The 24,532-nt window shown below is 32.3% G+C and overlaps 1 protein-coding gene across 1 annotated transcript; it reads left to right on the forward strand.

The window, feature by feature from the left end:
- The first annotated feature begins 1,318 nt into the window (after window positions 1-1,318).
- LOC132552697 (homeobox protein EMX2-like) lies at window positions 1,319-24,147 on the forward strand. The gene is made up of 3 exons (XM_060216889.1): window positions 1,319-1,781; window positions 15,391-15,563; window positions 23,989-24,147. The coding sequence occupies exons 1-3, from the start codon at window positions 1,319-1,321 to the stop codon at window positions 24,145-24,147; spliced, it is 795 nt and encodes a 264-aa protein (XP_060072872.1).
- Window positions 24,148-24,532: the final 385 nt, after the last annotated feature.

The following is a 24,532-nucleotide window of genomic DNA, read 5'->3' on the forward strand; positions in this document are numbered from 1 at the left end:
ATTTTTATCCCACGAAAACAATGCAAAGTCGTTGCAATGATATCTTCGTGTTAAGTTTCCTTTTTCTTTTTGGTTTTTCATTTTCATTAAGTTTTATTTTAAATTGAAATAACTGAATTGAACTAAATTGAAATATTCTTACAAATCAACTCCTATTCTTAAAAAAACAGATTGAGCGAAACGATATTTAATATTCTTTTTCTCTAATATCAAGTGAAATTAATTTAATGTTTTTGGAACTGAAAGCCAAATAGAAATACCTGTCATGTATAGAATGAAGAAAGGACTAGAGTGATTTTACTTCTGAATGTATTTATCATTTAGGAGGATGTGTGTAGGTATGAAAATCCAATGTGGCTCCTTTTGGATTGTTTTATACAAGTTGCACCAAGTCACCCCAGACATAGACTTGTTTCCTGTAGTGACTATGTACTAACAACCCGCTTTAGATAAACTACATGTAAAGAAAACAACAAGTTTACAACAATCATCAAGGTTTAGAATTTATTAGCTAAGGTATATTTAAACTCAGTAGATCTCCTCCGCTTCACATTTTAACATAATTAAATTTCTATCGGCTTGTTCATCAAAGTTTGAACAAAATAAACTACGTTATCGTCATGTAGCGAGGGCTGCCCCCATTCACAACGCTGTAGTTTAACATATTGTAGTCACAACCCCTATAATTTGAATGACAATGACAGATTTTAAATCTGAAGTACATGGATCGTTTCAGCAGAATATATATAAATGTATCTGTAACACACAGATTTGTATCCTAGAGCTGATCACAGGATTACCTGAGTTGAGCAACGAAAAAGAATTTTATGAAAAACAAGAAAGACATCATCAGGTGACATCTGATACACCAGGCTGCTTAGAACATCGATCCCGTCCATAATTATAATGTGCTGCCACCTAGCGGGCTAAATGACCCCCGCAGACGACAGAGCATAAACTGGCCAATCGCTGTCGCCTACCAGAAGCCTATTCACCAGAGGAAACGAACTCAAAGAAAATGATCGAAAGCAATTCTACTGGCCAGTTAGGATTGCTCGTCAGGGAAAGTGCCGTCTTCATAGATATAGAGTATCTGCTGATTTGAAGGTAGAAATTTCCATGATATTTATTTCTTGTATCAGAAAATCACGAACGATGTTTAGTTTATGAAAAAAATGACTTTTAATACATATTTGTTTTTGACTTTACGATAAAGTCAACTCAAATTATCATATGATTTCGACAGGAAATAATTAGTTCTATGATAATAGAAAAACATATTTTGTGATATAATTTAGCGGAAGCAGGAAAAACAAACATGAAGCCAATTCTGCCTGTTCCAAAACACGCTTCTAATGGATTTTCTATAGACTCTTTGATTCACAAGGACAGCCATACCACCCCGGGTACAGAACCTCAGCACAACATCGCCAGTTCTATATCATCTGGCTTGTCATCCTCAGCTCAAGACACAGCACTGATAGCGGGCAGGATTCCTCCACTGCACCCGGCACTGCCTCCTCACGTGCGAAACTTGCTTCTAGCCGAGCAATCTCCATTAAATCCTAATGATCTACTGACATTACAACGTTCTGCAGCATGGGCGTTTCAAAATACCATGGCTCCCGGGGTAACATCCCTGGGTAGAACTCTTCCTCCTCCAACGGTTTCCTCTCTCCATCCCTTTTATCCTGGACTTTTAGGTGCTAGCCGAGATCCAACCAACATGTATCCCTGGATGTTGACACGGCATCCTCAGGGTCTCTTTGGTCTTCCATTCGGTAAGTATTAATATATTTGGATATGAAACAATTGTCCAGGTGATGTAATGTTTACTATTTAAAATTTACTTGTAAAATATAGACAATATCACTTCGATAATCCAAGTGTGTGTTAGAAACAGTAAGCCAAAGTATGTAAGATAATTTTTAATTTTAAAGAATGTGAAAATATTAAAATTCTAAAAATAGATATTTAAACAGATATCGATTGATTTCTGTGTTCGGTTATTATTTTATTTTGTTCTGGTAGAAATGATTTTATATTCATTAATTGACAACAGTTCTGGTTTTATTGATTGTACCTATCGATTATTATTTCGATTGTGCCAGTAGCCAGATTTTGTTATTGCATTTTAACTGAACTAACAATTGTTACTTTGAAATGCCCATCAAAGGTTTATCCTATATTTGTTTTAAAACATTAAGGTTAATTTTTTTTCTTGTGTTGATTCCAGATTTTTTTTATAATAGATAGAAATTCAAATTTACTCTAGAGGAGATTGAAATGTATCACATAAACTATATTTATGATATAAACATTTTGTGTGTTTGCTCTTAATGGGTAATCGTGGATAAACCTCTCACCTTATAATGAAATCAATTTATAGATCCTACAGAAAGAAAAAAAAAGTATATATAATATCAATATTTTATTGTTAACGTTTTGATTATAAAACAAATCCTGAACGAAAACCAATTAAACCTGTAGTTATGTTTTTACTAAAATGTCTAATTTCAACAGCAAATTATTTATGACGACGCCGATTTTTTTTCGAACAATTGAACACAGTAAAACCAGCGATATCTTCTTGACTTCCTGGCGCGACTAATACAGGATTGTGGCTATACTTTTTTAAGTTGGGTTTAAAATGTAATTCATAAAAAAACATTGACAATGCAAAGGGCCATTAATCTTCATACTTAGGAACGTTGATTTCTCCGGCCGGCAGTTCACCCCTGGGTACCTGGCAATAATTACCCGTGGATACATGGGTGTAATCACCTGGGGATCCATACATCACCTGTAGATGACACCGACCAATTATTGTATATCGACTATTAGTGATTTTGAAGAAGTTTTTAATATGGTAAAACGCCAGCAGTGTTTTATTCTGGTTTTATGAGGCTTGAGGTAAATTGACCACATTAACAACAGAATTAGGTAAATTACGTCAATTAAGCACCAGATCATTGGTTGATTTTATAAAGAAACCATTCTAAAATTCTGTCGTGATCTCCGGCGGATCACGACTTCAAATATATCATATGTACAGGCGTTTATCCTTGGTCATCGGCAATTCTAAACACCAAAATATCGTGCTTATGGTATTTACAAGAGAGACACATTATAAATTTACTATCCATGACCCGTGTTTCCGGGGTTGAAATCTGTTTTCATTATTCAATAAACACGTCAAATTTATTGTAATAATTGCATGCAAAACTATCTCCTGTTTAGAATAATGTAAACATAAATTGCCTGTGTAACCTTCGGTTTACGTTAACAATGTTTATTGATGTTATCCCCTTTTTCTTGGATTTTTAATTGCTATTACAATTTTATTTCCCATCGACATTTATCAAATAAGGAAATGAAACACACACGTTTTTAACTTTAACCAATGTGCAATTTTTTTTTCATTTGATTCCGAAATTGTAACTTGAAATCACAATCTATGAATCAAGGCCAAAAAGTAGATATATTGCTTTCAATCTTTTTCTGAGCCGGTAATTCATTTACAAAGAAGACAGTTTGTAAATAATATTTTTTTAAACAAGTAAGCAGCTTACGAATGAAACTGCTATAAATTTGGACATGTTGTATTTTAAATCTCTCAAAAATAAACAAATATATCATTCTGTAACTTAAGAAGAATGAGCACCATATGACTTCAGTGTGGCCTAACGCCGCGCTCGGTTGTTGGTATTACTCAGTATTCTTTGGTGAGAAAAACACCAGTGTTTTGACATATGTAACAGAGAGATTAAGGGCTAAAACAAAAAGAAAACATTCCAACGTTCTCACTGACACAAAATATAGACAGAAAAAGGTGATAGTTTTGAATGCTCTATATTAAACAAAATATTATAAAGACATAAAAAGATGATATATTTGATGCTCTGTATTTAACAAAATATTATAAAGACAGAAAAAGGTTATAAACTTTAATGCTTTATATAAAAACATGATTAATTTGCTCCCTGAAAATCTGTATTACATATTTTATGACTAAGTATTTACTAAGGTATGAAAAAGGCAATGATTTATATTTGAAATATTAATGTTAATTCCATGGTTATCGTCGAGAGACGGAAATCGAAAGGACAGATAGGAACCATTTTACGTTGAGGCAGATTACTATAAAAAATGTTGAATTCATTCAAAACTTTATTCATTTGGGCATAGGTATTTATCTTTTAGATTTTTTAATTCAGTGTATCAATGTAGAATATGGAAGACTAAAACTCAGGACTCAGAACTAAAAATAACCTGCATTTTATCTTATATCATAATAAGCGTAAATACAAGGGTGAGAAAAATAGTTGATATATTTATTATCATAAATCTAAATTATTTTGAATATATAATAACAACATATACCATCTACACGAAGAATTGAAAATTATATTCAGATGAAACTTAACTTATTGATAACATGAATGAAGGATCCAGATTTTCATGAATTAGATATGATATAACATTGATATTTTCATATACAGGTGACTAATAATGCTGGACAATTGAAGAAAGTTTGAGAAATTAGAGGGATTTCTCATAGGTAACTTATTTCCTGTAGACAAAAAACGATATCAAAATAAATAGAAAAATAAATAAATAAATAAATAATGAGGAGAAATACTTTCCAACGACACAATGCTTAATCTTTAACGGATAAGATATATGGAATTAATGAAGACGATAAAACATAAAATGCTATATATAGATATATAAAATGCTATGTTTAAATATATATATCATTATTTATATATAGAATTACATTTTTGAAGAGATGACAAACATTGAGCACTGGCGCTTTCTCAAAATTAAATTGACCCTAGCTCTAAAGGACTGAGTCAATAAATTCAGGTACCTCTAAAATTAAAATTGCACAGAAAATATTTAATTAATATCAACACAAATATTCTAATATTGATATAAATACAAAAAGGTTTTAGTTCAGAGAACGTCTTCATATTATATACATTATATAATGTTAATTTCATATTTGTATATGGAAAGATATACCATTTAATAGAAAATGTCTCGAGCGACATTAAAAAGAACATCTACAATATTGATGTTAGACATTTATGTACATATATACATATGTTAAATCCTTTTACTGGCTGGGTAGTCTTTAGTCCATTCTTTACATGATAAATCATCAAACATTTTGTATTATGTTATGTCTTACTTGATACATACCAGATAAAAAGGAAACCCAGACAGGACTAAGAGCACGTGGCACCTCACCATTGATACATTGTATAATATTCAGTTATCAAATAGATATTCAGTATGATTAATATCAACAGTTATTGAAATTGATGACATATCATTAAAAATGATAATAATTTGCGAGAGTTAATTGAGATTCATAAGGTTATGATATCTGTGATTAATCCTGCAAACGTTTGGCAGCCTGTTAACCCACTAACAAGGCGTTGATAGTGTTATTGGTCCCCCGGGATTAACGACAGTGATTTCACAGTTCTTCGTCAGGAGCGAGGTTTCTGTGTATCATTTTACCGTGACGTGTTGACTACACAGGGGTTTACATTTCATTGCTCAAACTATGATAATCAGAAATGGATCAGACCAGTTTTTCCTTAAAGTTTTAATTAACAAATGATCAAACGATAGAATGTAGTCAAGTGTAACTAGTACTTAGAACCAAGTTCCCAGATAAACGCTCCCCCGGGAGAGGGGCGTGGTTACACGGAGATACACAGTGCATTTAAACAATGTGAGGTTGATAAGGTTCGGGAGTTAATTATATGTATACGACAAGTGTGCTTGATAAAGATAATACAAATTGAATTTAATGATGTGAACAATTTGGCTTACACAGAAAGTGTCACTTATTGTACGTTTGTATTGTTTGAAATAACCGCGTAGGAAGCTCGTGTCATTTACTCCGAGAAAAGTCTTAATTAGAGGAAGTCACAATGTATCACAGAAATAACCAGAACTTGTTCGACGATACTTCGTACAATTACAACTATTGAATGTATTATAAAAAGGAAACATAATTGAACTAAAAATAAATCATTGTAAAAATATATCAGATTAGAATAAAAAATGTTTAAGAAAAATTGTTCACTCTAAAAATATTTTGAATTAACTTTACAATAAAATTTCCTTGGGCGACCTACACTCTCTAAATAAAGAACGGTTAAAAGCCACATAAAAGATTATATAGGCCCATGTCTTAAGTAAATATACTGATTGACTTACCAACTACATCGTACCTTGCCAACCCTGGCAGGTTACCTTCTTCAATATCTGCCCAAGATTATTTATCATGTGTTCAGATAAAAGTATTCTATTTACACATGTACATCCAGCATAAGGAGTAGAATTGTTGAGATTGGAATTTATCAAATTGCCATTTGAAAGAAAGGCATTAAATATGTTATTTAGCAACATTTATACGAACAAGACAAATGTATTACAAAAACAAGTTGTTTAGGTGTAAAAATGTTGACGTCTTTCCATTCACAAAATTCTTAATACACACAATTTATATCCCATTTAAAGAAATATTATATCCTTATTTAAAGTAATGTGTTTTTTTGTTTTGTTAAAATACCTGTTTATGTTAACACTTAAACGTTGGAAAATATCATTTCTGTTGAGGACACTAGAAAAACACCTGATGGAGTTACCTGTTCTGTTTAACTAAACATTTATACTAATGCATTAACTGTCCACCTGGGATACGTATTTAACATTTAACGTAGAAACTGTACTTATGTCTTTAAAGTTTATGGGTATTTGGCTAATTTGTCATATGTGGAACGACATGATAATTATAACTCTTGACTCTGTCTCGGGAATTAATGGTCTACGATGTATTCCCTCGTGGGAAAGGCAAAGATGGAGCCGACTTAAACACCAGTAAACATAGGTATCAGGTGCTTTGTCGAAGATTGGCATACCAATAAGGTTGATTTTACAGCGGTTGTGATTTCTATGGAAAACACTGTGCCGCCTTTTGTTGGAACACCTCATCGATAAACTGACACACATAACACCGTGAATGTCCCAATGGGTTTTATTGCTGCTAACACTGGTGGAAATGCGTTTTTGATTGCGTTACCAACTATAGTGTTTAGGAGGCGAGGGGAATGTAGCGTGAAGCCCCACACGTTTTCATGAAACCTAAAAATATCTGAAATGAGACGTCTGACTCGTCTAGGCACAGGAGGATATATTTCAGTGTATTTGCTTTGTTGGATACATATATACAACATCTCAGTTGTATCTCACTTGTTTGTCACTGTGTAGTGCACCCATCTTCCCCTATGTGTGTCTTTGTCGTGTTATTTAATTCATAGTGATACATTATTTATCTATAACTTGAATATTGGTCATTGCGTTTAAAGCAAAAAAAAAAAAAAAAATTAATAGGCAGATTGTTAATAGTATCAACTCGTTTGGTTACTGCCTTTAAAATTATCTCAAAGTATGCATGAGCAATGAGTGTTAACAACAAGTCAAAATTATTCAAAACCATTAAATACAGCATTCACATTGCATCAGAATATCTTAAATAACTTGCAAACACAATTTCCCAAATAAGAAAATACGTCAGCAGTATTCATTATAAGATATTTTTCCTTTTTACACGCAATTTCATTTTTCTCCATGCGTTTCATCACATAGTTTTCCAATATCATAAAAGAAATAACATTTGTTCTTTGATATGCAATAATCATTATTGAAATATTAAGATATATCTATATGATGTATACTTGTTTATTGTGGAAGTCTAACAACGCATTAATGTGGGCGTGGCTATTCCTCGTTAGAGAGTAATTTGTGATACAGAATATTTACCAGACCGACCAATAGCTGTGCTAGCTAGCCTATTATAATATCAAATTTAGGAGCGTACATACGATGTTGCCACGGTAGCTTGCAAACTTATTCTGGAAGCAACACCAAACAGAATAATTTACTGATATCAAATCTACATTGATTCTCTTCAGTTTTGGAGAATATAAAGAACACATTTCCAAAACAAATCAATTTGACACAGAGAACACACAAACTTAACATGATAACGCTGGCTTTGATTTTTTCAATTATGATTTTTCATGAAATTTGAGAATCTATTAAGCATGCTTATCGCTGTAGATATACACCTGAAGAACAGATTTAGCGTGAACACGCAAGTATCAGCTTAATTTGTTGTTCATCAAGGTGGAAATAGTTTAACAATCCTTGTTTTGTTTACAAGAGTTACCGGAATCTAAAAAAATATAGTTACCTTACCATTCATGGCATTATAACATAAAATTGACAGTTATACATATGGTGGGTTATCTTCTGTATCACATATTTTTCATTCGATTACACCTATTAATAATAATGGAATGAATTAAAGCTACGAAGTTTTGTTACATTACCAGAAAACACCACTGAATTTGTAAACCAAATAAAGTCACGGAGATATCAATTCATTGTTCACAAATAGTGAGGAATGTCTACATGGGAGACGTTTGATACAAGTCGCCCTTGTTTGACTACAATAGAATGGGTCAGATTTGTTTTTGTATAAGTATGATATGACTTATCTAAATCTGTGACGTGGTCATTTCACGCGGACGCTATATGAATACAATAGGTGACAAAACAAAAACATAAAATCATAGCGTAAATAGTTTGAAGTATTATTTTCTTATCAAATTGATTGACACAGTTAGATCGTAAGACTATGAAGTTAATAAAAAACATTGTTTTATCATTTCTTTATTCAGAATTTCTGTGAAAACTGAAATTAAACTTAAATTGGTTTTCTTTGTCATTTTGTGTATATGTTTTATTAAATTACACGTGCCACTGTTAGCGTACATTCTTCGTTGTCAGTTATATTTATTTGACCTCGTGCTTTGAAATCACACATCTTGGAACAATATTGTGACTGAAAGGAAACATGGCGACGCATCTGTTACCAGTGCTTGCTTTTGCAACTAGATACGAGTCGTCAATGTGGGTAGGCCATTAAATCAAGCATATTGTTATTTTTGTTCCAGTAGGTTGAGCACAAAGACAAAATTAATTATCCTAACCAGGACGCGAGCCTGTCAAGCTAAAGAAAACGAGAATTCATTAGATAGACTTTGTTCAAAGAAGCTAAATTCATGACCAGCTTAAGTCTTTCTTTAGGATATTCAAAGAATGTGTTGATTGATATTTTACATGGAGTATGAATGCATGTTATCTCTAAACAACATTTGCCGGAAAACGCGACAAAAGTTTTGACAAATAAAGAAAAAACACGCAGAAATAACATACTGAATCATTTCTAAAAACTCTGCTTAAGTTTACACAAACATAAACGCATGGTCTGTCAAAATCCAGGTAGTAAGAATGACTTATGTTGTTAGTTTTTATAATGTATGTGATAAGAGTTGACCTATGGTAGTTAGGTCGGTCTTCGTTTGTCTAATTAAGTATAACATGCACAAGAACATTGGGCGCTTTATTTAGAGCCACCAAGTTCAAGAACCATACCATCATTAAATATCAATTGTCAGTTAAATTGTTTTTGCCAATCTTCAATCATTTGTTAAAGACAACATTCCTCTGTCTCTAGTTGTTTTTAACCCTCACACACAAGGTCTTCACAGCTCTATACCATTGTACCCGTACGGGGAATTGTTTTCTGTATTGTATGCCAGATTGAATTCTTTCCCTCAAATACGTTCGTGCACAATCACTTACTTCTCCAAATATCACAGCTAAAATTCACCATTCTACATTTTCTACACGTTTTGTTATAAAAAAGAGTCAGTTACACAAGGAAGGGAGTGCATTTGACTTAGTTCTAATACACATAAATAAAACATGAAAATAAATAAAATAATTACACGTTGTGAAGCGAACTTAATTAAATTTTTATATCACACTTAACTTAAAAGTTGAGAAATATACATATATATAAAATATGTATATATATAACTTAAAAGTTGATTAATATTGCAAATGTATTACTCTAATAACATACTGCAACATTACAAAAAGGGGTTTTATGTCAATTATTAATTATTATTTTAATCCTACAAGAAGACAAAACGACATGCTATTAAGTACATTATTTTTATGTATGATGGATATGCTGTTTATCTCTCCAGTTTTTTTTACATTCATTAATTGCCATGATACATTTTTAAATATTTATTTGTCGGTTACAAGAAAAGCGATATAGACGTGAGTTATAGATTTTTTTTATAAACATCAATATGAATAGATTATATGATCTGTATTTGTATAGGATTGTCTCATTTGACACGCGGTGTCGGTGAGGTCCTATGTCAGAATATACCATAGAGTGTCATATGTACTTATCAACAATTCTACGAAATGATGCCAGCAATCTCGGTTGACAAATTAAAAGTGCAATTTACCTTTATCTCATATTCTTAAAGTTATGAATGAAAATGTCTTAAGATCATTTTATGAAGGGTTCGACAAGCGATGTTTCAAAATCCCTTTTGTTGCTTCTGTATTCACTGACACATTGCGTCTTGGCAAGTACTTGTCATATTTGATCCGAATTTCAATCATTAAAGAAAAAGCTACGAAGAAATATATTCTGTTGAAAGCGGTTTCGTAAAATTTGAAAATTTGAAATGATAAGAACTTGTACAAAGACAGGGCGTTCATCGTTTGCCAAGAGAGTATTGTGACACTCTTCAATAAGCACTTCCACTACCCAGTACCCGATAGTCAGCGAAATACACCCTTATTAATGACAAACTTATTCATCCAATGTAAATGAGGCCAAGAGTCCATTTATCGGGCGTTTTATTTTCAAACGAAGGTTAAAGGTAAATTAATGATTAAGAAATTGTGGGAAGGAACATTTCACAACAGGATCATAGAAATTCACCGTTAGTAACTTTATGACCGTAACTAATTTCCCTGAATGTTTCTGGAGACCAAAGTAAATCTTAGAATGCTAAATACACAAGGTCAATACTATTTGCGCTAAATCTTCATGTTGTTGATTCAAGGCTAGAGAACAAACATGACCTTCTTGGGTGTACCGGTTGCCTGTCTTTACTCCCCCTAACATTTTAACAATGCCAAAGGGCAAAGGAGCTCGCAGAAATTAGACACAAGTACGAAATGGACAAATACGTTGTATTTTTACTCAACAAATAAATAAAAGACTTGAGCATAAAGAACGGCTGACATTTTCACCACCACAAACGGCATTTATTTTATAAAAAAGCCGGAAAGGGCAAAAGATTAATCGGAAATCAATGGAAACAAATGTTATATGGTCAAATACTAAGTAACCCTGTTTAAGCAAAAGTGCTTGATTTTTCCTCATTTGATACAAGTTTTACAGAATTGCTAAGTTTCCTTTCCCGTACTTTCTCCAAAGGGCAAAGGATACAAAGTAAAGGAATGAGATCGGTAGTAGATGGGCAAATACCCCGTAATCTAGCACAGAGAGCCAATTACACATTGCAAGGGGAAGATTGACAATTTTTGGGAAGGACCGAAACATCTTTGCTTTTTGGTAAAGGGCAAAGGCCTAATAAGCTATAAATACTATATAAAAATATAGAAAAACACTTGTTAACCCAGATGAGGTTATAGTACATACCATCAGTTTCTTACATTCTTGTAACCAGAAAAATAGAGATTCCTTCCAATCTGTTGGACTACCATAAAAGAGGAAAGAAGGAAATTTCAACATTGTAAATATTACATATATTCATGTTAACAATCAAAATATCTTCTGTAACAATACTTTATGGTGTTTTATATTGTTTCTGAAGAAGAACTACTTTTGCTTTATTATTATGAAATGATGCAAACTGATAATTTCTTCAGATTTTTTCACTGATGATCGTCCGAAAATAATATCAAAATATGAAATAAGGTTATCTACAATAAACGGGACTTTGTCGTAAACATTTGCTTTGAATGTTGACTTTTCAGAATACATAAAAATACTTACCCTGGTTTGTCAGTAAGGAAAAACGTTTATAATCTACCATGACTATTTCATTTTTCTTTTCATAGACATTACGTACCGTGAAAACGTATTTTATCATTAAATGAAGAATATTCCTGAAGTTGTACAAAAACCACGACTGTTATGGATGTTGAGGATACTTTATTTCAAGATACCATATTCTCCTAGACTTACGATATTTTTTTGCGTAGCTGTTGTTTTCATAATTTTCTATCTCTTTTATTAATCTTTTACATCGTATACTGTATGTTGTTTTTATCGTTATCGTTTGATTGATTTTTGCTGCATATCGCTTTTTTTTTTACAAATTTGAAATTTACTTGAACAATTTCCATTTTTGCTAATTTTTGTATTATTCTGTCCTATATAGCTTATATAAAATGGTATAAATTAGTTCTTGTCTATATGTAAATAATCAGACTTAGAAATAGTCGTAAACAACCATTACATCTACACAATGGTTGAATGATAGTTTATTTAATTGTTATGCCCGAGAACTAATTAAATCAATAGTTCTTTTTGCTAATAACATCTGACAATTATATGTTCTGATAAGCACCAATTTGACTGCGTCGTTAATTGATATGCATAGCATTTAATTTAATCATCGATCTTTCTTGTGAACTCGAGTTAATATCTTTTAGCTATTAGAAGGCATGCTCGGCTGGTGCTGACAGAGTTAACAATGAAATGGCTTTGTAATTAATACTAATAACCTGGGTAGCATCGATAACGGCAACAAATTAAGAAAAATATATTTAACATTGTATTGTGTTCTCAATAGCGCAAAACTGTGATTAAAAACATAATGCTTACGTTAATGATCAATTGATTAAAGCAAAGCGTGTTTGAAGTACGCGAACGGTGCCAAACAGAAGCAATAAATAACTAGCTGTTTGATAGAAGTCTTTAAAGAAAAAAATGTGATGATGATTAAGCAACAAATAGAGTAATCGTCTTTAGAAACAAACATCTTTATAAATATACAAAAAAAACTATGATATGAAATTGAAATATGGGTTTCAATTTCATCTTTTTGATTTCAGTGTCTGGAAAATTGTGACATTTTGCAATAAGTGCTTTAATAAAAACCGTTAATGAACCTTATTATTTTATCGTAGATTGTGATAACCCGCTTTCTAGTGCCCTCCCCCCCCCCCCCCCCCCCCCAAAAAAAAAAAAAAAAAAAAACCAACAAAAAACCGCTTATGTAACAAATGAACATATATTAAACTTTACTTTTCGGAGGACGGAAATGTCGACATCAATACCATTTTGATTTTTTTCAACTGAAGTTTCTCACGGAATTAAAAAAAGTTTAAAAAATAATCATTAAAAAATAAATGAATAAATAAATCTATCTAAAGTGTTATGACCGTCCAATTATATGGGTATTTAGTATTTTCCATAACAATACGATTTTCTTCATAAATTGTATAGCTTGCAATGCTTGCGTGTTCCACATGCTTTGTAGATTTCTCACCATATCGGAAACCATACTTTTAAATGACTCAGAATTATAAATACCGTCCTATTGTCTATTTGTGAGTAAAACGTGTGATTATCTCAGCTACAGTTCCTTATTTGTCAGTACGTTTAGAGTATATTTGTCCGGAGTGACAATGCTAATTTTGGGGAGTACGAGTTATATGTTAGGGAGAGAGCGCGGTAATTATGACTTACTGGTGTAAACTCTAGACGAAGATGAGGGGATAATTAGCTAGAAGTAATACGTGGGGAGGGAATCCACGGGAAACCATTATCTTTCTTTAGATGTTAGCCAATAGGAGTTCGTGACGTTGATTAGGTTTGAGGAAATATATGGCTTCACCGATTGTAGATAAGTTTAGACGAGGAAACCTTAGCCGTTCTCTGACTGTTACCGTGATCACTGTTCGCCTACCGCATACTACAGTAAAACGAATGTGTGCTCAGTGACCAGTCATTCCTTCTAAAAGTCAAACTCACAGAAATACTATATTTGTTTGAGATTATGAACCAAGAGAATATTTCTAGGTTTACCAGTTGTTCATATAATTTATGACGTTGAAAAAATTGCTGGCAAAAGTTTCCCTTCTGTATTACACCCAAAACAAATTAAATAGTCAGTCAATGCTGTCCGACATTTTCCATTTATACTGAAAACTCTAAATACTGAAGTGATAAGTAATGAATAGTGAATAATACCAACACCTAGAACGCAAATAGCGGCAGGCAATGCTTCATTTTCATATTTTCGAACTTGTAAAATGGAAATAATGCCAATAAACGCTGTCCTTGCATATTTCTTAACTTCTGCATTAAAATCGACTACCAGTAAACGTTTACCCTGCAGACTATGTTTTTTAAGTGTTCAAGGTGTCATTCCATTAATTTGACATTTGTAATGATTTGTTTCCCGTCGGTTTTGCTTACTCCTGATGTTGTTTTTTATTATTGTTTAAATGTCTACCTGATATCTTTTGCCTTTCTCCTATTTATGTGTTTCATTTATTTCATATTCAACTATGTTTATTTCTTGTTTTAGAACTGATTAGAACTGAGATAATTGTTTCCACTAATCTGAATATTTGAAAGGTTCAATAAATACCATATGACTAACTGAATTTGTAGATCAGTTTTCGAACGAAAATTATAACATTACTATAGCACATTAACATAATGAAGCCAACATCATATTACACATTTTAAAGAAGTTTTGGGTATGCAACAGCTATTCACAGAATTGATTCGTATTTCAAACGCAACAAACCACGTGGATGTTGATATTGCTGCAAATTTAAATAACCTTTAACGAGAATCATTGTGATTTAACCCGAATTATGCTGACGATGTTTTATGTAATACAGAGCTAGTGTTTCAGTTTATCTGATAAGTCCTGTAACAAGCAGTTCCAGTTGTTATATACAAGCCAAAATACTAATATCAGGTTAATATTGATTGACAAATTCTCGCATAAAATAATTAAATAAAATTGCCTATCCACGCGTTTCTATAAACAAATGAAAATTTGATATTTATAAATAATGACAATTATTGCAATTTCAATAATAAGGAAATGAATATGACATTTCAAAAGGAAGTAAACATATTTTTGCTACAGTATAGCCAACAATCGATAGATTAATATTACATTTAACAATGAGTACACCTACTTATGATAATAAAATAATAGAATGCTACGAGTTTGGAGTTATTGTTGCTAAATAACTCATTTTATCGTAACATATAATTCCTTTATTGTTTTATCTTCTGTTGTTTACCTACAGCAAAGGTTTTATTTATCTCCTGCGCGCCACCAAGATTTGTTTGCACTCTAGTTTAAAAGTATCTAATCAACCAATTATAAAAATGCATTTCAAATATATATTTTTGTTTTTGTTTAGGTCATCAAGATCCAAGCTTTTACTTCCATCCATACCGAAAGCCAAAACGCATTAGAACAGCTTTCTCTCCTTCACAGCTTCTGAAATTAGAACACGCATTTGAGAAAAATCACTATGTGGTTGGACAGGAAAGGAAGGATTTGGCGGCCAAACTAGGTCTTACGGAAACACAGGTAAGAATTAATATATATATATACATATAAACCGTCAATATTACAGTTTTTCTTCAAATTTTAATTTAAATGATTAATTAAAATTCTCACAATGAGGCCTATTGTCCAAATCAAGTAATATCGTATGTTGGACGACATTGTTATACAAACACGTCTCATTAAATAAGTAAGAAAGATATGAAAAGAAGGTTTTTCTTAAAATACTTTTTATTGTTCTTAAATTCCTTATAAGTGTGACGTGCTTCATTACATTAACAAGCACCTAGGTGACCCTATTGTTAACACTAAAAGTACTAATCGTGTACTTTAGTATGTGTTTTTATAACTTTTTTTTTGTAATCAAAATACCACCTTTGTATCCTATATTCTACATTAACGTGATATATGAACCTGATATTATCTAAATCTTATTTATACATGGATGCATTTGAGTGCAAATTCAGCCTTGATGAGGTGTAAACTTGATATGACTGATGAGATGTTGAGATATTGCAGAAAATCTAAAATAATCAAAACAATTATTACACCAATAGAAACGCCGTAAAATTCTGACCAAATATCTAATAGAGACTTGTTATGATATTAATGTCTAATGTTTTGTTAACATTTTTCACTTTGCCAAACGTTTTGGTTAAAAAAGTACATCCTATGCACTCCTGGATTAATTGATATTTTACACCATTAAGCACGGAACGTTAAGGTTTATCTGGCGTTCCTAATGTTAGGCCTAACATAAAATGTTTGTTCATCGCAAAGACCGAATCGCCATTCTCTCTGCAGGTCCATGATTACCAATTCCCGATAAACCAGTATGTACCCACCCCATGCATAATGGAGCCTTTTACACAGCCACATTATCTTTATTACTTTCTACAATTAAAAGTTAATTGAACGGTTGCCATCGCTGTTTACTATTTACAGTGTAGCAAATCCCCAACCAGGACATCGTAAAGCGATCGTCTTCCCTTAATATCACATTATGTTCCACATGTATGTGATTCATACTATATTTCCTGTTACCATGGTTCGCTGATCAAAATGTAGGGTTATTGTTTCGATAACATGAAGGTTATGTCTGTCAATACGCTAATGAAACATAATAAATTGTAAACAAAACTAATGCAGTATATTAAGTTAAGAGATCAATGTATAATTTTGAATTATAACTTTTTGTTTCGTTGTTATTAATTCCCAGTTTGTCAGTATGGATTATAAAAGCAAATTATCTGAAATGATAATTTAGTCATGATGATTAAGCAGAAAATTAAACTCATCACTGACCTGTCTTCCTCAATGTATCGCAATACTGCACAAAGCTGAAAATGCATACATTCAGAAGCCAACATCCTTCTGCAGTTGTCTTGCCTTTCGCATATTACCCACCTTCTGAACACCCCTCTGTGTTCCCAACGTCGTCCTGCTGTATCCTCCATCCATAATACCTTTATGCTCTTAAAACGGATATTTTTCGCCTAAAATTACTTTATCGTGTTTTAAAAGCCTACTGATAGAGAAGGCAACAGGGTTGGCTGGGCAAACAAGAGATCGAAATAGCACCCCATAGACTTTATCATTTCGTTGCTAATGATAGAAAACGATGCATTGAGCCAATGTATGTAGCTTGAAGTTTGCCTTTGTGACAGTTAGACCTGAAGTTAAATAACTGAATTATTGCAAAATATTTACATAAACAGAAATAAGTGAAACCAGCAATACCTTTAAGCTATGAAGAGTTAATCAAGTATGTGGTAAAACTTAAATAACAAACGATATAATAAAAAATTCAAATATTTTATAAAAGTTGTGTGACACGTATCCAAAAGCCCTTAGAAAAGAGAACGATTTTAAGGTAATGATAATTTCGTTTCATTAAAAAAAAACCTAGCAAATAACGGGTTTTGTACATGCGTATTGCATCTTAAATTTTTATGACAACAAAATGTGGTAACGGTTTGGTTTCGCGCATTTCCGAACATAATAACAACCAATAAACGCTGACAAAAAATACGAATTGTCTACATAAATTGAGTTTCTTTGAAAATCGCGAGTTTTGTCCATGTTGTTTGACCAATTGGCGTCTGGTTGATGAAATAATTTTTATAAAAAAATGTTTAATATTAATTAATCATAAAATACATATCAAACCATAAGAAAAAACCAACCAAAAAACAAAAATGGATGAACCATGACTAAAGTTTGGAAAATAAAACACCATTAAGTGGTCAACCTTTAGCATTCCTTTCTAAATAAATTACAGAAGTTACAAAAGGGTAATGAAAAAAATGCGATGTTTGAAGATCTAGCCCAACCAATGCACTTTGGAATTTAATGTTACCAGGTGACTTTGTCTTTGTTCTGGTCAGTAAAAGAAAATGTCCTCTAGAGAACCTCTATGTAACTAAGACAAACAAGGGCACATGATGAAAGGAAAACTATTCTGCTTAAAACTAAATTGTCTGATAAATGTAGTTCTTTAGAAAAGTAATTTGTCTTACAATGAGAAACCAAATAAAGGTAATTGAACTTATTTGAATTTATACTCATTGCACCGGGAGTCTTGGAAGCACTTCGTCCTTGTGTTATGTAACACGGTACCGGAGAAAGAAACAAATAGCTCGCTAATTCAATTAGACCCTTGCTTACCAAGTGGTGTTTGATACATAGATAAGCGTGTTAAAATAGTCCATAATAGATTTTTTCTGAGAGCTCTTGACAAATAAGTGGTAGGTTTTCAATGTCTAACTATACTATGGATCAATGACATCCGAAACAAATGTTCAAATGACTCCACAGAAATCAGTGTAATCTTGATCATAGGTCGCTGACGAACTGCCATACAGTCTAATTAGAAGCACTCGAGAATTCATTAAGCTTAGGAAATGTGCAATGTAATGGAAAGATGCAGTGTGTTTTTCCTTCCTACTGTAAAACTTTAACGTTGAATATAACAATACAATTTCATAAAATGAACAGCAAAATGCCATTTGAGTCTTTTACGAATTTGACTTTTGACACGAAAACAATATACCTCCGCGATTGTGTTACACAGGTTCCTGTCATCTCAATGTTACTGCGCTGGGTGGATACCCTAATAATTAATGCCAATACATTAATAACACTTCACCAATGTAGTGATAAATCAGATTTGACATGAAATTATCTTCAGAAGTCTCAAATATTATCAAGGTAATATAAACTAATGACCAAGAAGCATGTCAATATAATACATATAAATGTCATTTACATGTTCAATATACACGTTGAGTTATCGACAAAACAATAAGGTGTGTCCTCGAAGCAAGTAATTTGTCACACGCAGGTGAGCCAGATCCTGCTAACTATTCTTACAGGTGGGCATGGTCGTTAGACAATAGCTCCCTGTCATTCATGTAGTTCATAGGTTACTACTTGAGCAGATTACACTTTTTAGTGGAGGACATAGCTGATGTCTTGTTCTGATAAACAAGCCACTAGTTTTGTTTGTATGCCCTAATACTGTCACGAATAATCGTTTAATCAAAACGTATTATGCATATGCAAATGATGTTAAGGGCTATGTCACTGTCGCGTTTTGGCATTTAGATTGAATATATATCATCTAAAAATAAAGTCTCTCCTAAAGTATAAATAAACAGTGTTTTTACCAGTATAGTTACTATGTACTATTTCATTAACATATAGGTAATTAATTCATTTTAAAAAGTTTTTATAGCAAAATTGACTAAAAAAGTGGTTTACAAGTAAATTTGATATCAAAATCAGGGAACTTTAATATGTAAAGCTACATCAATATCAGATGATATATGGTAGTTTACTATTTTATTTAAATATCACACATATTTTTATAGTGCGTAAATAAGAGTGTTTTAACATAAACTGTATCAGAGGTAAAACATTAAAATAACATAAATTTTAAGTTTGCACCATCATAAACCAAGCATAGATATAACTTGATATAGTCAGATAAAAGTATGCTGTACTAAACGATAATAATGCGGCCCTACAACGGAGTACACTTGCAATTTTAATAAATTATCTGTAAGTATATATCTGTCAGCAGATGGGCACATTAACTTCACAAAAGTCACCTGTTTACCTACAATTAATAATCTTTACCGTAATAAATATAAAAATTAAATGTTAAGAAATATTTTCGTGATGATATAACATAATATAAATGCAAAGAAATACAACTTAAGCTGAGAAAAAAAGCAAAAGAAAAAAACCATAATGACATATTAGAATTAAATGCATACACATATCTAATTGCAACCTATATATAAGAAAATAAACAGGGGTTAAATAACTTAACAGTAAAAAACATTTATGTGAGTACTTACTTGACGTCATGTGTTTTATTACAAACATTGACTTAATGGGTATGCATGAGTCGGTTTACACATAATTAGCATAAATTACTTTAAACAAAGCAGGAAAGATTCATGTGACAGCAGAGGGGACAACTCTCTTTGCGAGATAAATTATCATAATTTGTCGGAAGGTATGCCCATTAATTAATTCTAAATTATGCAAATTGCATTCATTTATAATTTTCAACGTTCTTACGTGTGTTACATATTTTCCTATGTAAATGTATTTTCTAAATATTGAGAATATTTACCAAAGTCGCATAATAAGAGTTTGTGAATTTAAAAACAGGATAACGCAACTTGATAATACTTTAAGAACCGAATCAAAACTGATTACATGCAAAACGTTAGTGTTTAATCAATTAAGAGAGATATTCTTAATTTGAATGCATGAAACTGGAGATTTTTTTTAGGAATAAACATATATATTTATTTGCTTATATTGATCTGTTAACCGAATAAGTTGTAGAAGACACTAATCAATAGAAAATTTAATAATAAGTTTAATATTCTATACAGAACATGTTTGTCACGGTAAAATTTGTCGCTGATGTTTGGTCAGAACGTGAATCAGGAAATTCAAAATTGTTCGAAATTAATATAAAGATATAGGACGGGTTTACATCATCATTCAAATTTTGTATTTTGAAAATGTTTGATAACTTGTTTAAATCAACAACCGTGTCTGTAAATAAATTTCATCATTGAAAGACAGTGTACGGAGAATAAAGTCCGTGGACTTTTCCCTTTCCATTTTAATAGTATGTATTATTATTTCCATTTGACCAAATATATAATATCTTTCTCTCGTCGCTTACTGACTGAAAAGGGAAATGTTTTATCATGAATTATTTTGAAAGTAATATATAGATAAACTTTATCGTTATTTAATTTTCTATTGAGTCAGTGCGGTTTATCATATAAATATCTTTTGAGGAAAGCTTAAGTTCTCAGATGTACGCGGTTCAAGCTTCGATGTGATTTTGAGATAATTAATATTATCTATATATTCTACGGAATATCACACAAAATCCTGAGGCCGTGACTTCTGTAGATGAAAACTCTCCGCGGGATGTTGCCTACAAATCATCAGCTGAATTAAATATATACATTTTTGTTTGAATATGTAAATATTTTCATCATTATCTTTGCCTTTACCTTTTCGTTTTTTCTTAGTAGTAGTAGTACTAATCATAATCTTATCTAGTAATTCGTATTCATGAGCACAAACGAGGTCGGATTCCCGCTAGTGTATGTAAGATATATTATATATAATACATTATGTGACATTAGAATTAAACAGTTCCTAAATCGCACACTTTCCCGTTGTGCGGTGTCTCATTACTCGCGTGATAGACGATAAATAAATCGTGGCGTGCTGACTGAAATGCTGTTTCTATGATAAAGAATACGTCGCTTCCTTCACCATTTATAACATTAATAGGCTAATTTCAGAAGAAGTTATTACCCTACCTTAGAACGTAATCTTTAAACCTGCTGGAATCCAACAGACTTAAAGATTGTCATTCTCGCCCGGAGCATGGATACCGCAGAGACACTATTTCGTCGTCCGTATAACCTTAAAATCATATTTCAATAACTTTAATAATGTGCCACAAATTTTATTACAATCGAGCCCTAATCCATTTAATTTGGCATTATTCTGACGGCAGGGGTTGTTTGTCCGGCCGGGCGATAGGATTTTGGTACTAAAACACGAGTCGGTACGAACTAGATGGATCGACAGTCAGTCAGATATCAAGTTACCTCGTACATCACAGAAAACAACGACCCTCGTCCCACCTTTCACACGACACGGCCATTTTAAAGATAATTTCAATTTCATCAAGTGCAAATTTGCAAATTTTAAGATTCCAAATTGAATATAACAATCAGCATTTAATACACAAACAACTCATTCTATTGTGTCTTGGGGAAAGATGATACCACTTGTTCGAGGAATTTTTATTACTCACAATTCGTCGATGGCCTTTCCTTGCCATTAGAAAAAAGCTCCTTCGGGTAAACGACATAGACTAGCAACTCTTAAGAGTATGACGTTGGTTGGTTGAAATGTGGATATCACAACATTTGGAAATACACCCGTCTCAGTACGAGATCTATCCTAATAGGTGCTAAATATTCCGGTCATTCATTGTATAAAGTAACATTAGATTAACTTTTACTCTGCCATGGTGCCAAGATCTAGGTAATTGTATCTTCGGCGAAAGCAGACAAGTAATTGTGAACATCATAGATGATCGTTTTCGAACAGAATTGTCCTTTGTAGAATTAAAATCATTTTCCCATCTTAACAGATAGCCCATAGCTTAGGTGGTAGTCGTCTGGTGTATACCAATCAAAACACAGAAAGGATACTTCTTTCAAATAATGTAAATGACAAACATCAACTACATAAATGACGGTATATGAAAAGCACAGAGTAAACAAGATCATACACAAAGAAAGAGCTTTGAAAAAAGACGTATGATATTTTCTGTGTTAGTTGACTGAAATTAACATCCAATATATTGAAAACGTGATACGCCTGCCAAAGGCTGTTCGTTGAAGTGCAGGAATTTTAATCCTTTTTTTCTGATTTTTTTTTTAAATTGTGAAGCTATTGATCGTTTGATATCAGTTCTGATCTACTCAAATTATCGACGAGGGGTTACGACGTTGCATCACAGTATTTAATCTCTTGGTGCTTTCTTTTGTCCTGGCTTCTCTGTGAACACATCGGTTCTCGCAATGCAAACACTGCGATTTGCACCTTCGGGTCTTTAGTGGTAATTCGACAAATTGTCAATTCATATAAATCTCTAATAGTTAAGCTCTCGTCTCATATTTTTTATGCTAAATGAACGCCGAAAACTGCTTTTATTAAGTTTGAAAAACCTCTTAGGGTTTCGGAGACCTTTCAACATGACCGTAATTAGTCGACAAAAGGTGTCAGAGCAACTCTTTACTATCTGCCAATGCCACCCCAGACACAGCATTCGTATACTCACAAAGACTGCCAAGATACTTGGTCGCCTTGCTGTCTTTGATGATCCTAACTTAACTAGAAAATTGTCTCCTGATTATAAGACGGAAGACATGTTTTACTGGAGAACTGTTCATGTGTTCATATATTGACAAATATCGTATTTCGCTGATATATGTATAGGTCATGAAATTCAGTTTTGCTAATTGATTTTTGCTAATATTCTATTTTCCATTTTATTTCAATGAACGATTTTTAAGTCCAAAGATGTTCAAAGACATTGCTAAAATTTCGTTTTGACGGTTGTATGCCAATAATTTTTCTATAACTAGTACGTTATAATTGAGTCATGAACAAAGTGTTTCATTTCAGTTTAAGCACAATGTTCTTTTAAATATTTTCATAAATTTCATTTTTTTTATTCCTTAAGAATATTATTAATTCAAATCCCGAGTTGATCGTCTGCTTCAGGACACCACTGCGCATATTATCAATTGTCATAACTGTCAACTGTATTGGTTAAAATGTCATATTTGATGTAATGAACATGTTTTGGCTTAGAATTTACATAATGATGGTACAGTAAATTAGCTCAAATTATGACACACCAGGTACCGCTCCCATAGCACCATTTACAAGGATGATTATGCGCAGGATATTATTATTTTCAATAGAGTGCGAAAATACGCATAATAAAATCGCATTTTATTGACCAAAACTAATTTTAAGCTAAACTATGTAAATCTTTTATGAAAAAACTCTGACATCTCATTTATACTTTCCGACAAGAGTGGCTCGACTTGGATAATTTTGGATGAACACGCACGCTCTCAGGAGTCTCTGAGAACAACCCCTGTATTTTGACACGTGTTGGATGAAAAAAACTCGATATATCATGATATTTAAATACCACAGACCCAACAACACAAACGTTATATTGACTATATACATAGTAGCTGGCGTTTCCGTTGAACAGACAATATTTGTTATTCTAAAAAAAGCTAAGGTATAAAATAAAATCAGTGTTTAAGACATTAAAAAAATATAGTTGTTTTATGTATATTTTCAGGTGAAAGTTTGGTTCCAAAACAGAAGAACAAAGTTCAAAAGAGTAAAATCTGATGACGATGAGGCTCAGGACGATACAGAAGGACAACACCAAGACGATATTAATGTCACGGACTACCACGAGGGGGCGTCTGAATCTGACAGCGAGGAAAATGAGTAGCAGCATGTGCAAACATAATATTCAGACTGATATACCGAAACGTGTATGTGCGACATGCACGTGCATTTCATTTGCATTAAGTGTTTCAAGTCTATTTTCATTGGAGAACGATGAAAATTGATATTAAGTAAAGGTTTTGTGAGAATGTACACAGTACAAAACATTGCTAGTTTGTTTTTAGATATTGTATCACGAAGCTTTCTTATACGGACAGTGAAGGAGTTTAATGGAGCTGATTGTGTATGTTAATTATCTAATATAGATGTGAAAACGACGCTTGATAACATTAGGATGACTTTTAATGTTAATTACATTCTAAGTTTAAAGAGATAAGAAAACGATGTGTATTTAACTCAAAATGTAATAATAAAATTTGTAATTGTCA

This window comes from Ylistrum balloti, unplaced genomic scaffold (assembly GCF_031769215.1).
Source record: "Ylistrum balloti isolate Yb309-2 unplaced genomic scaffold, AGI_CSIRO_Ybal_v1 Utg370268, whole genome shotgun sequence".
In the NCBI taxonomy this organism is placed as follows: Eukaryota; Metazoa; Mollusca; class Bivalvia; order Pectinida; family Pectinidae; genus Ylistrum; species Ylistrum balloti.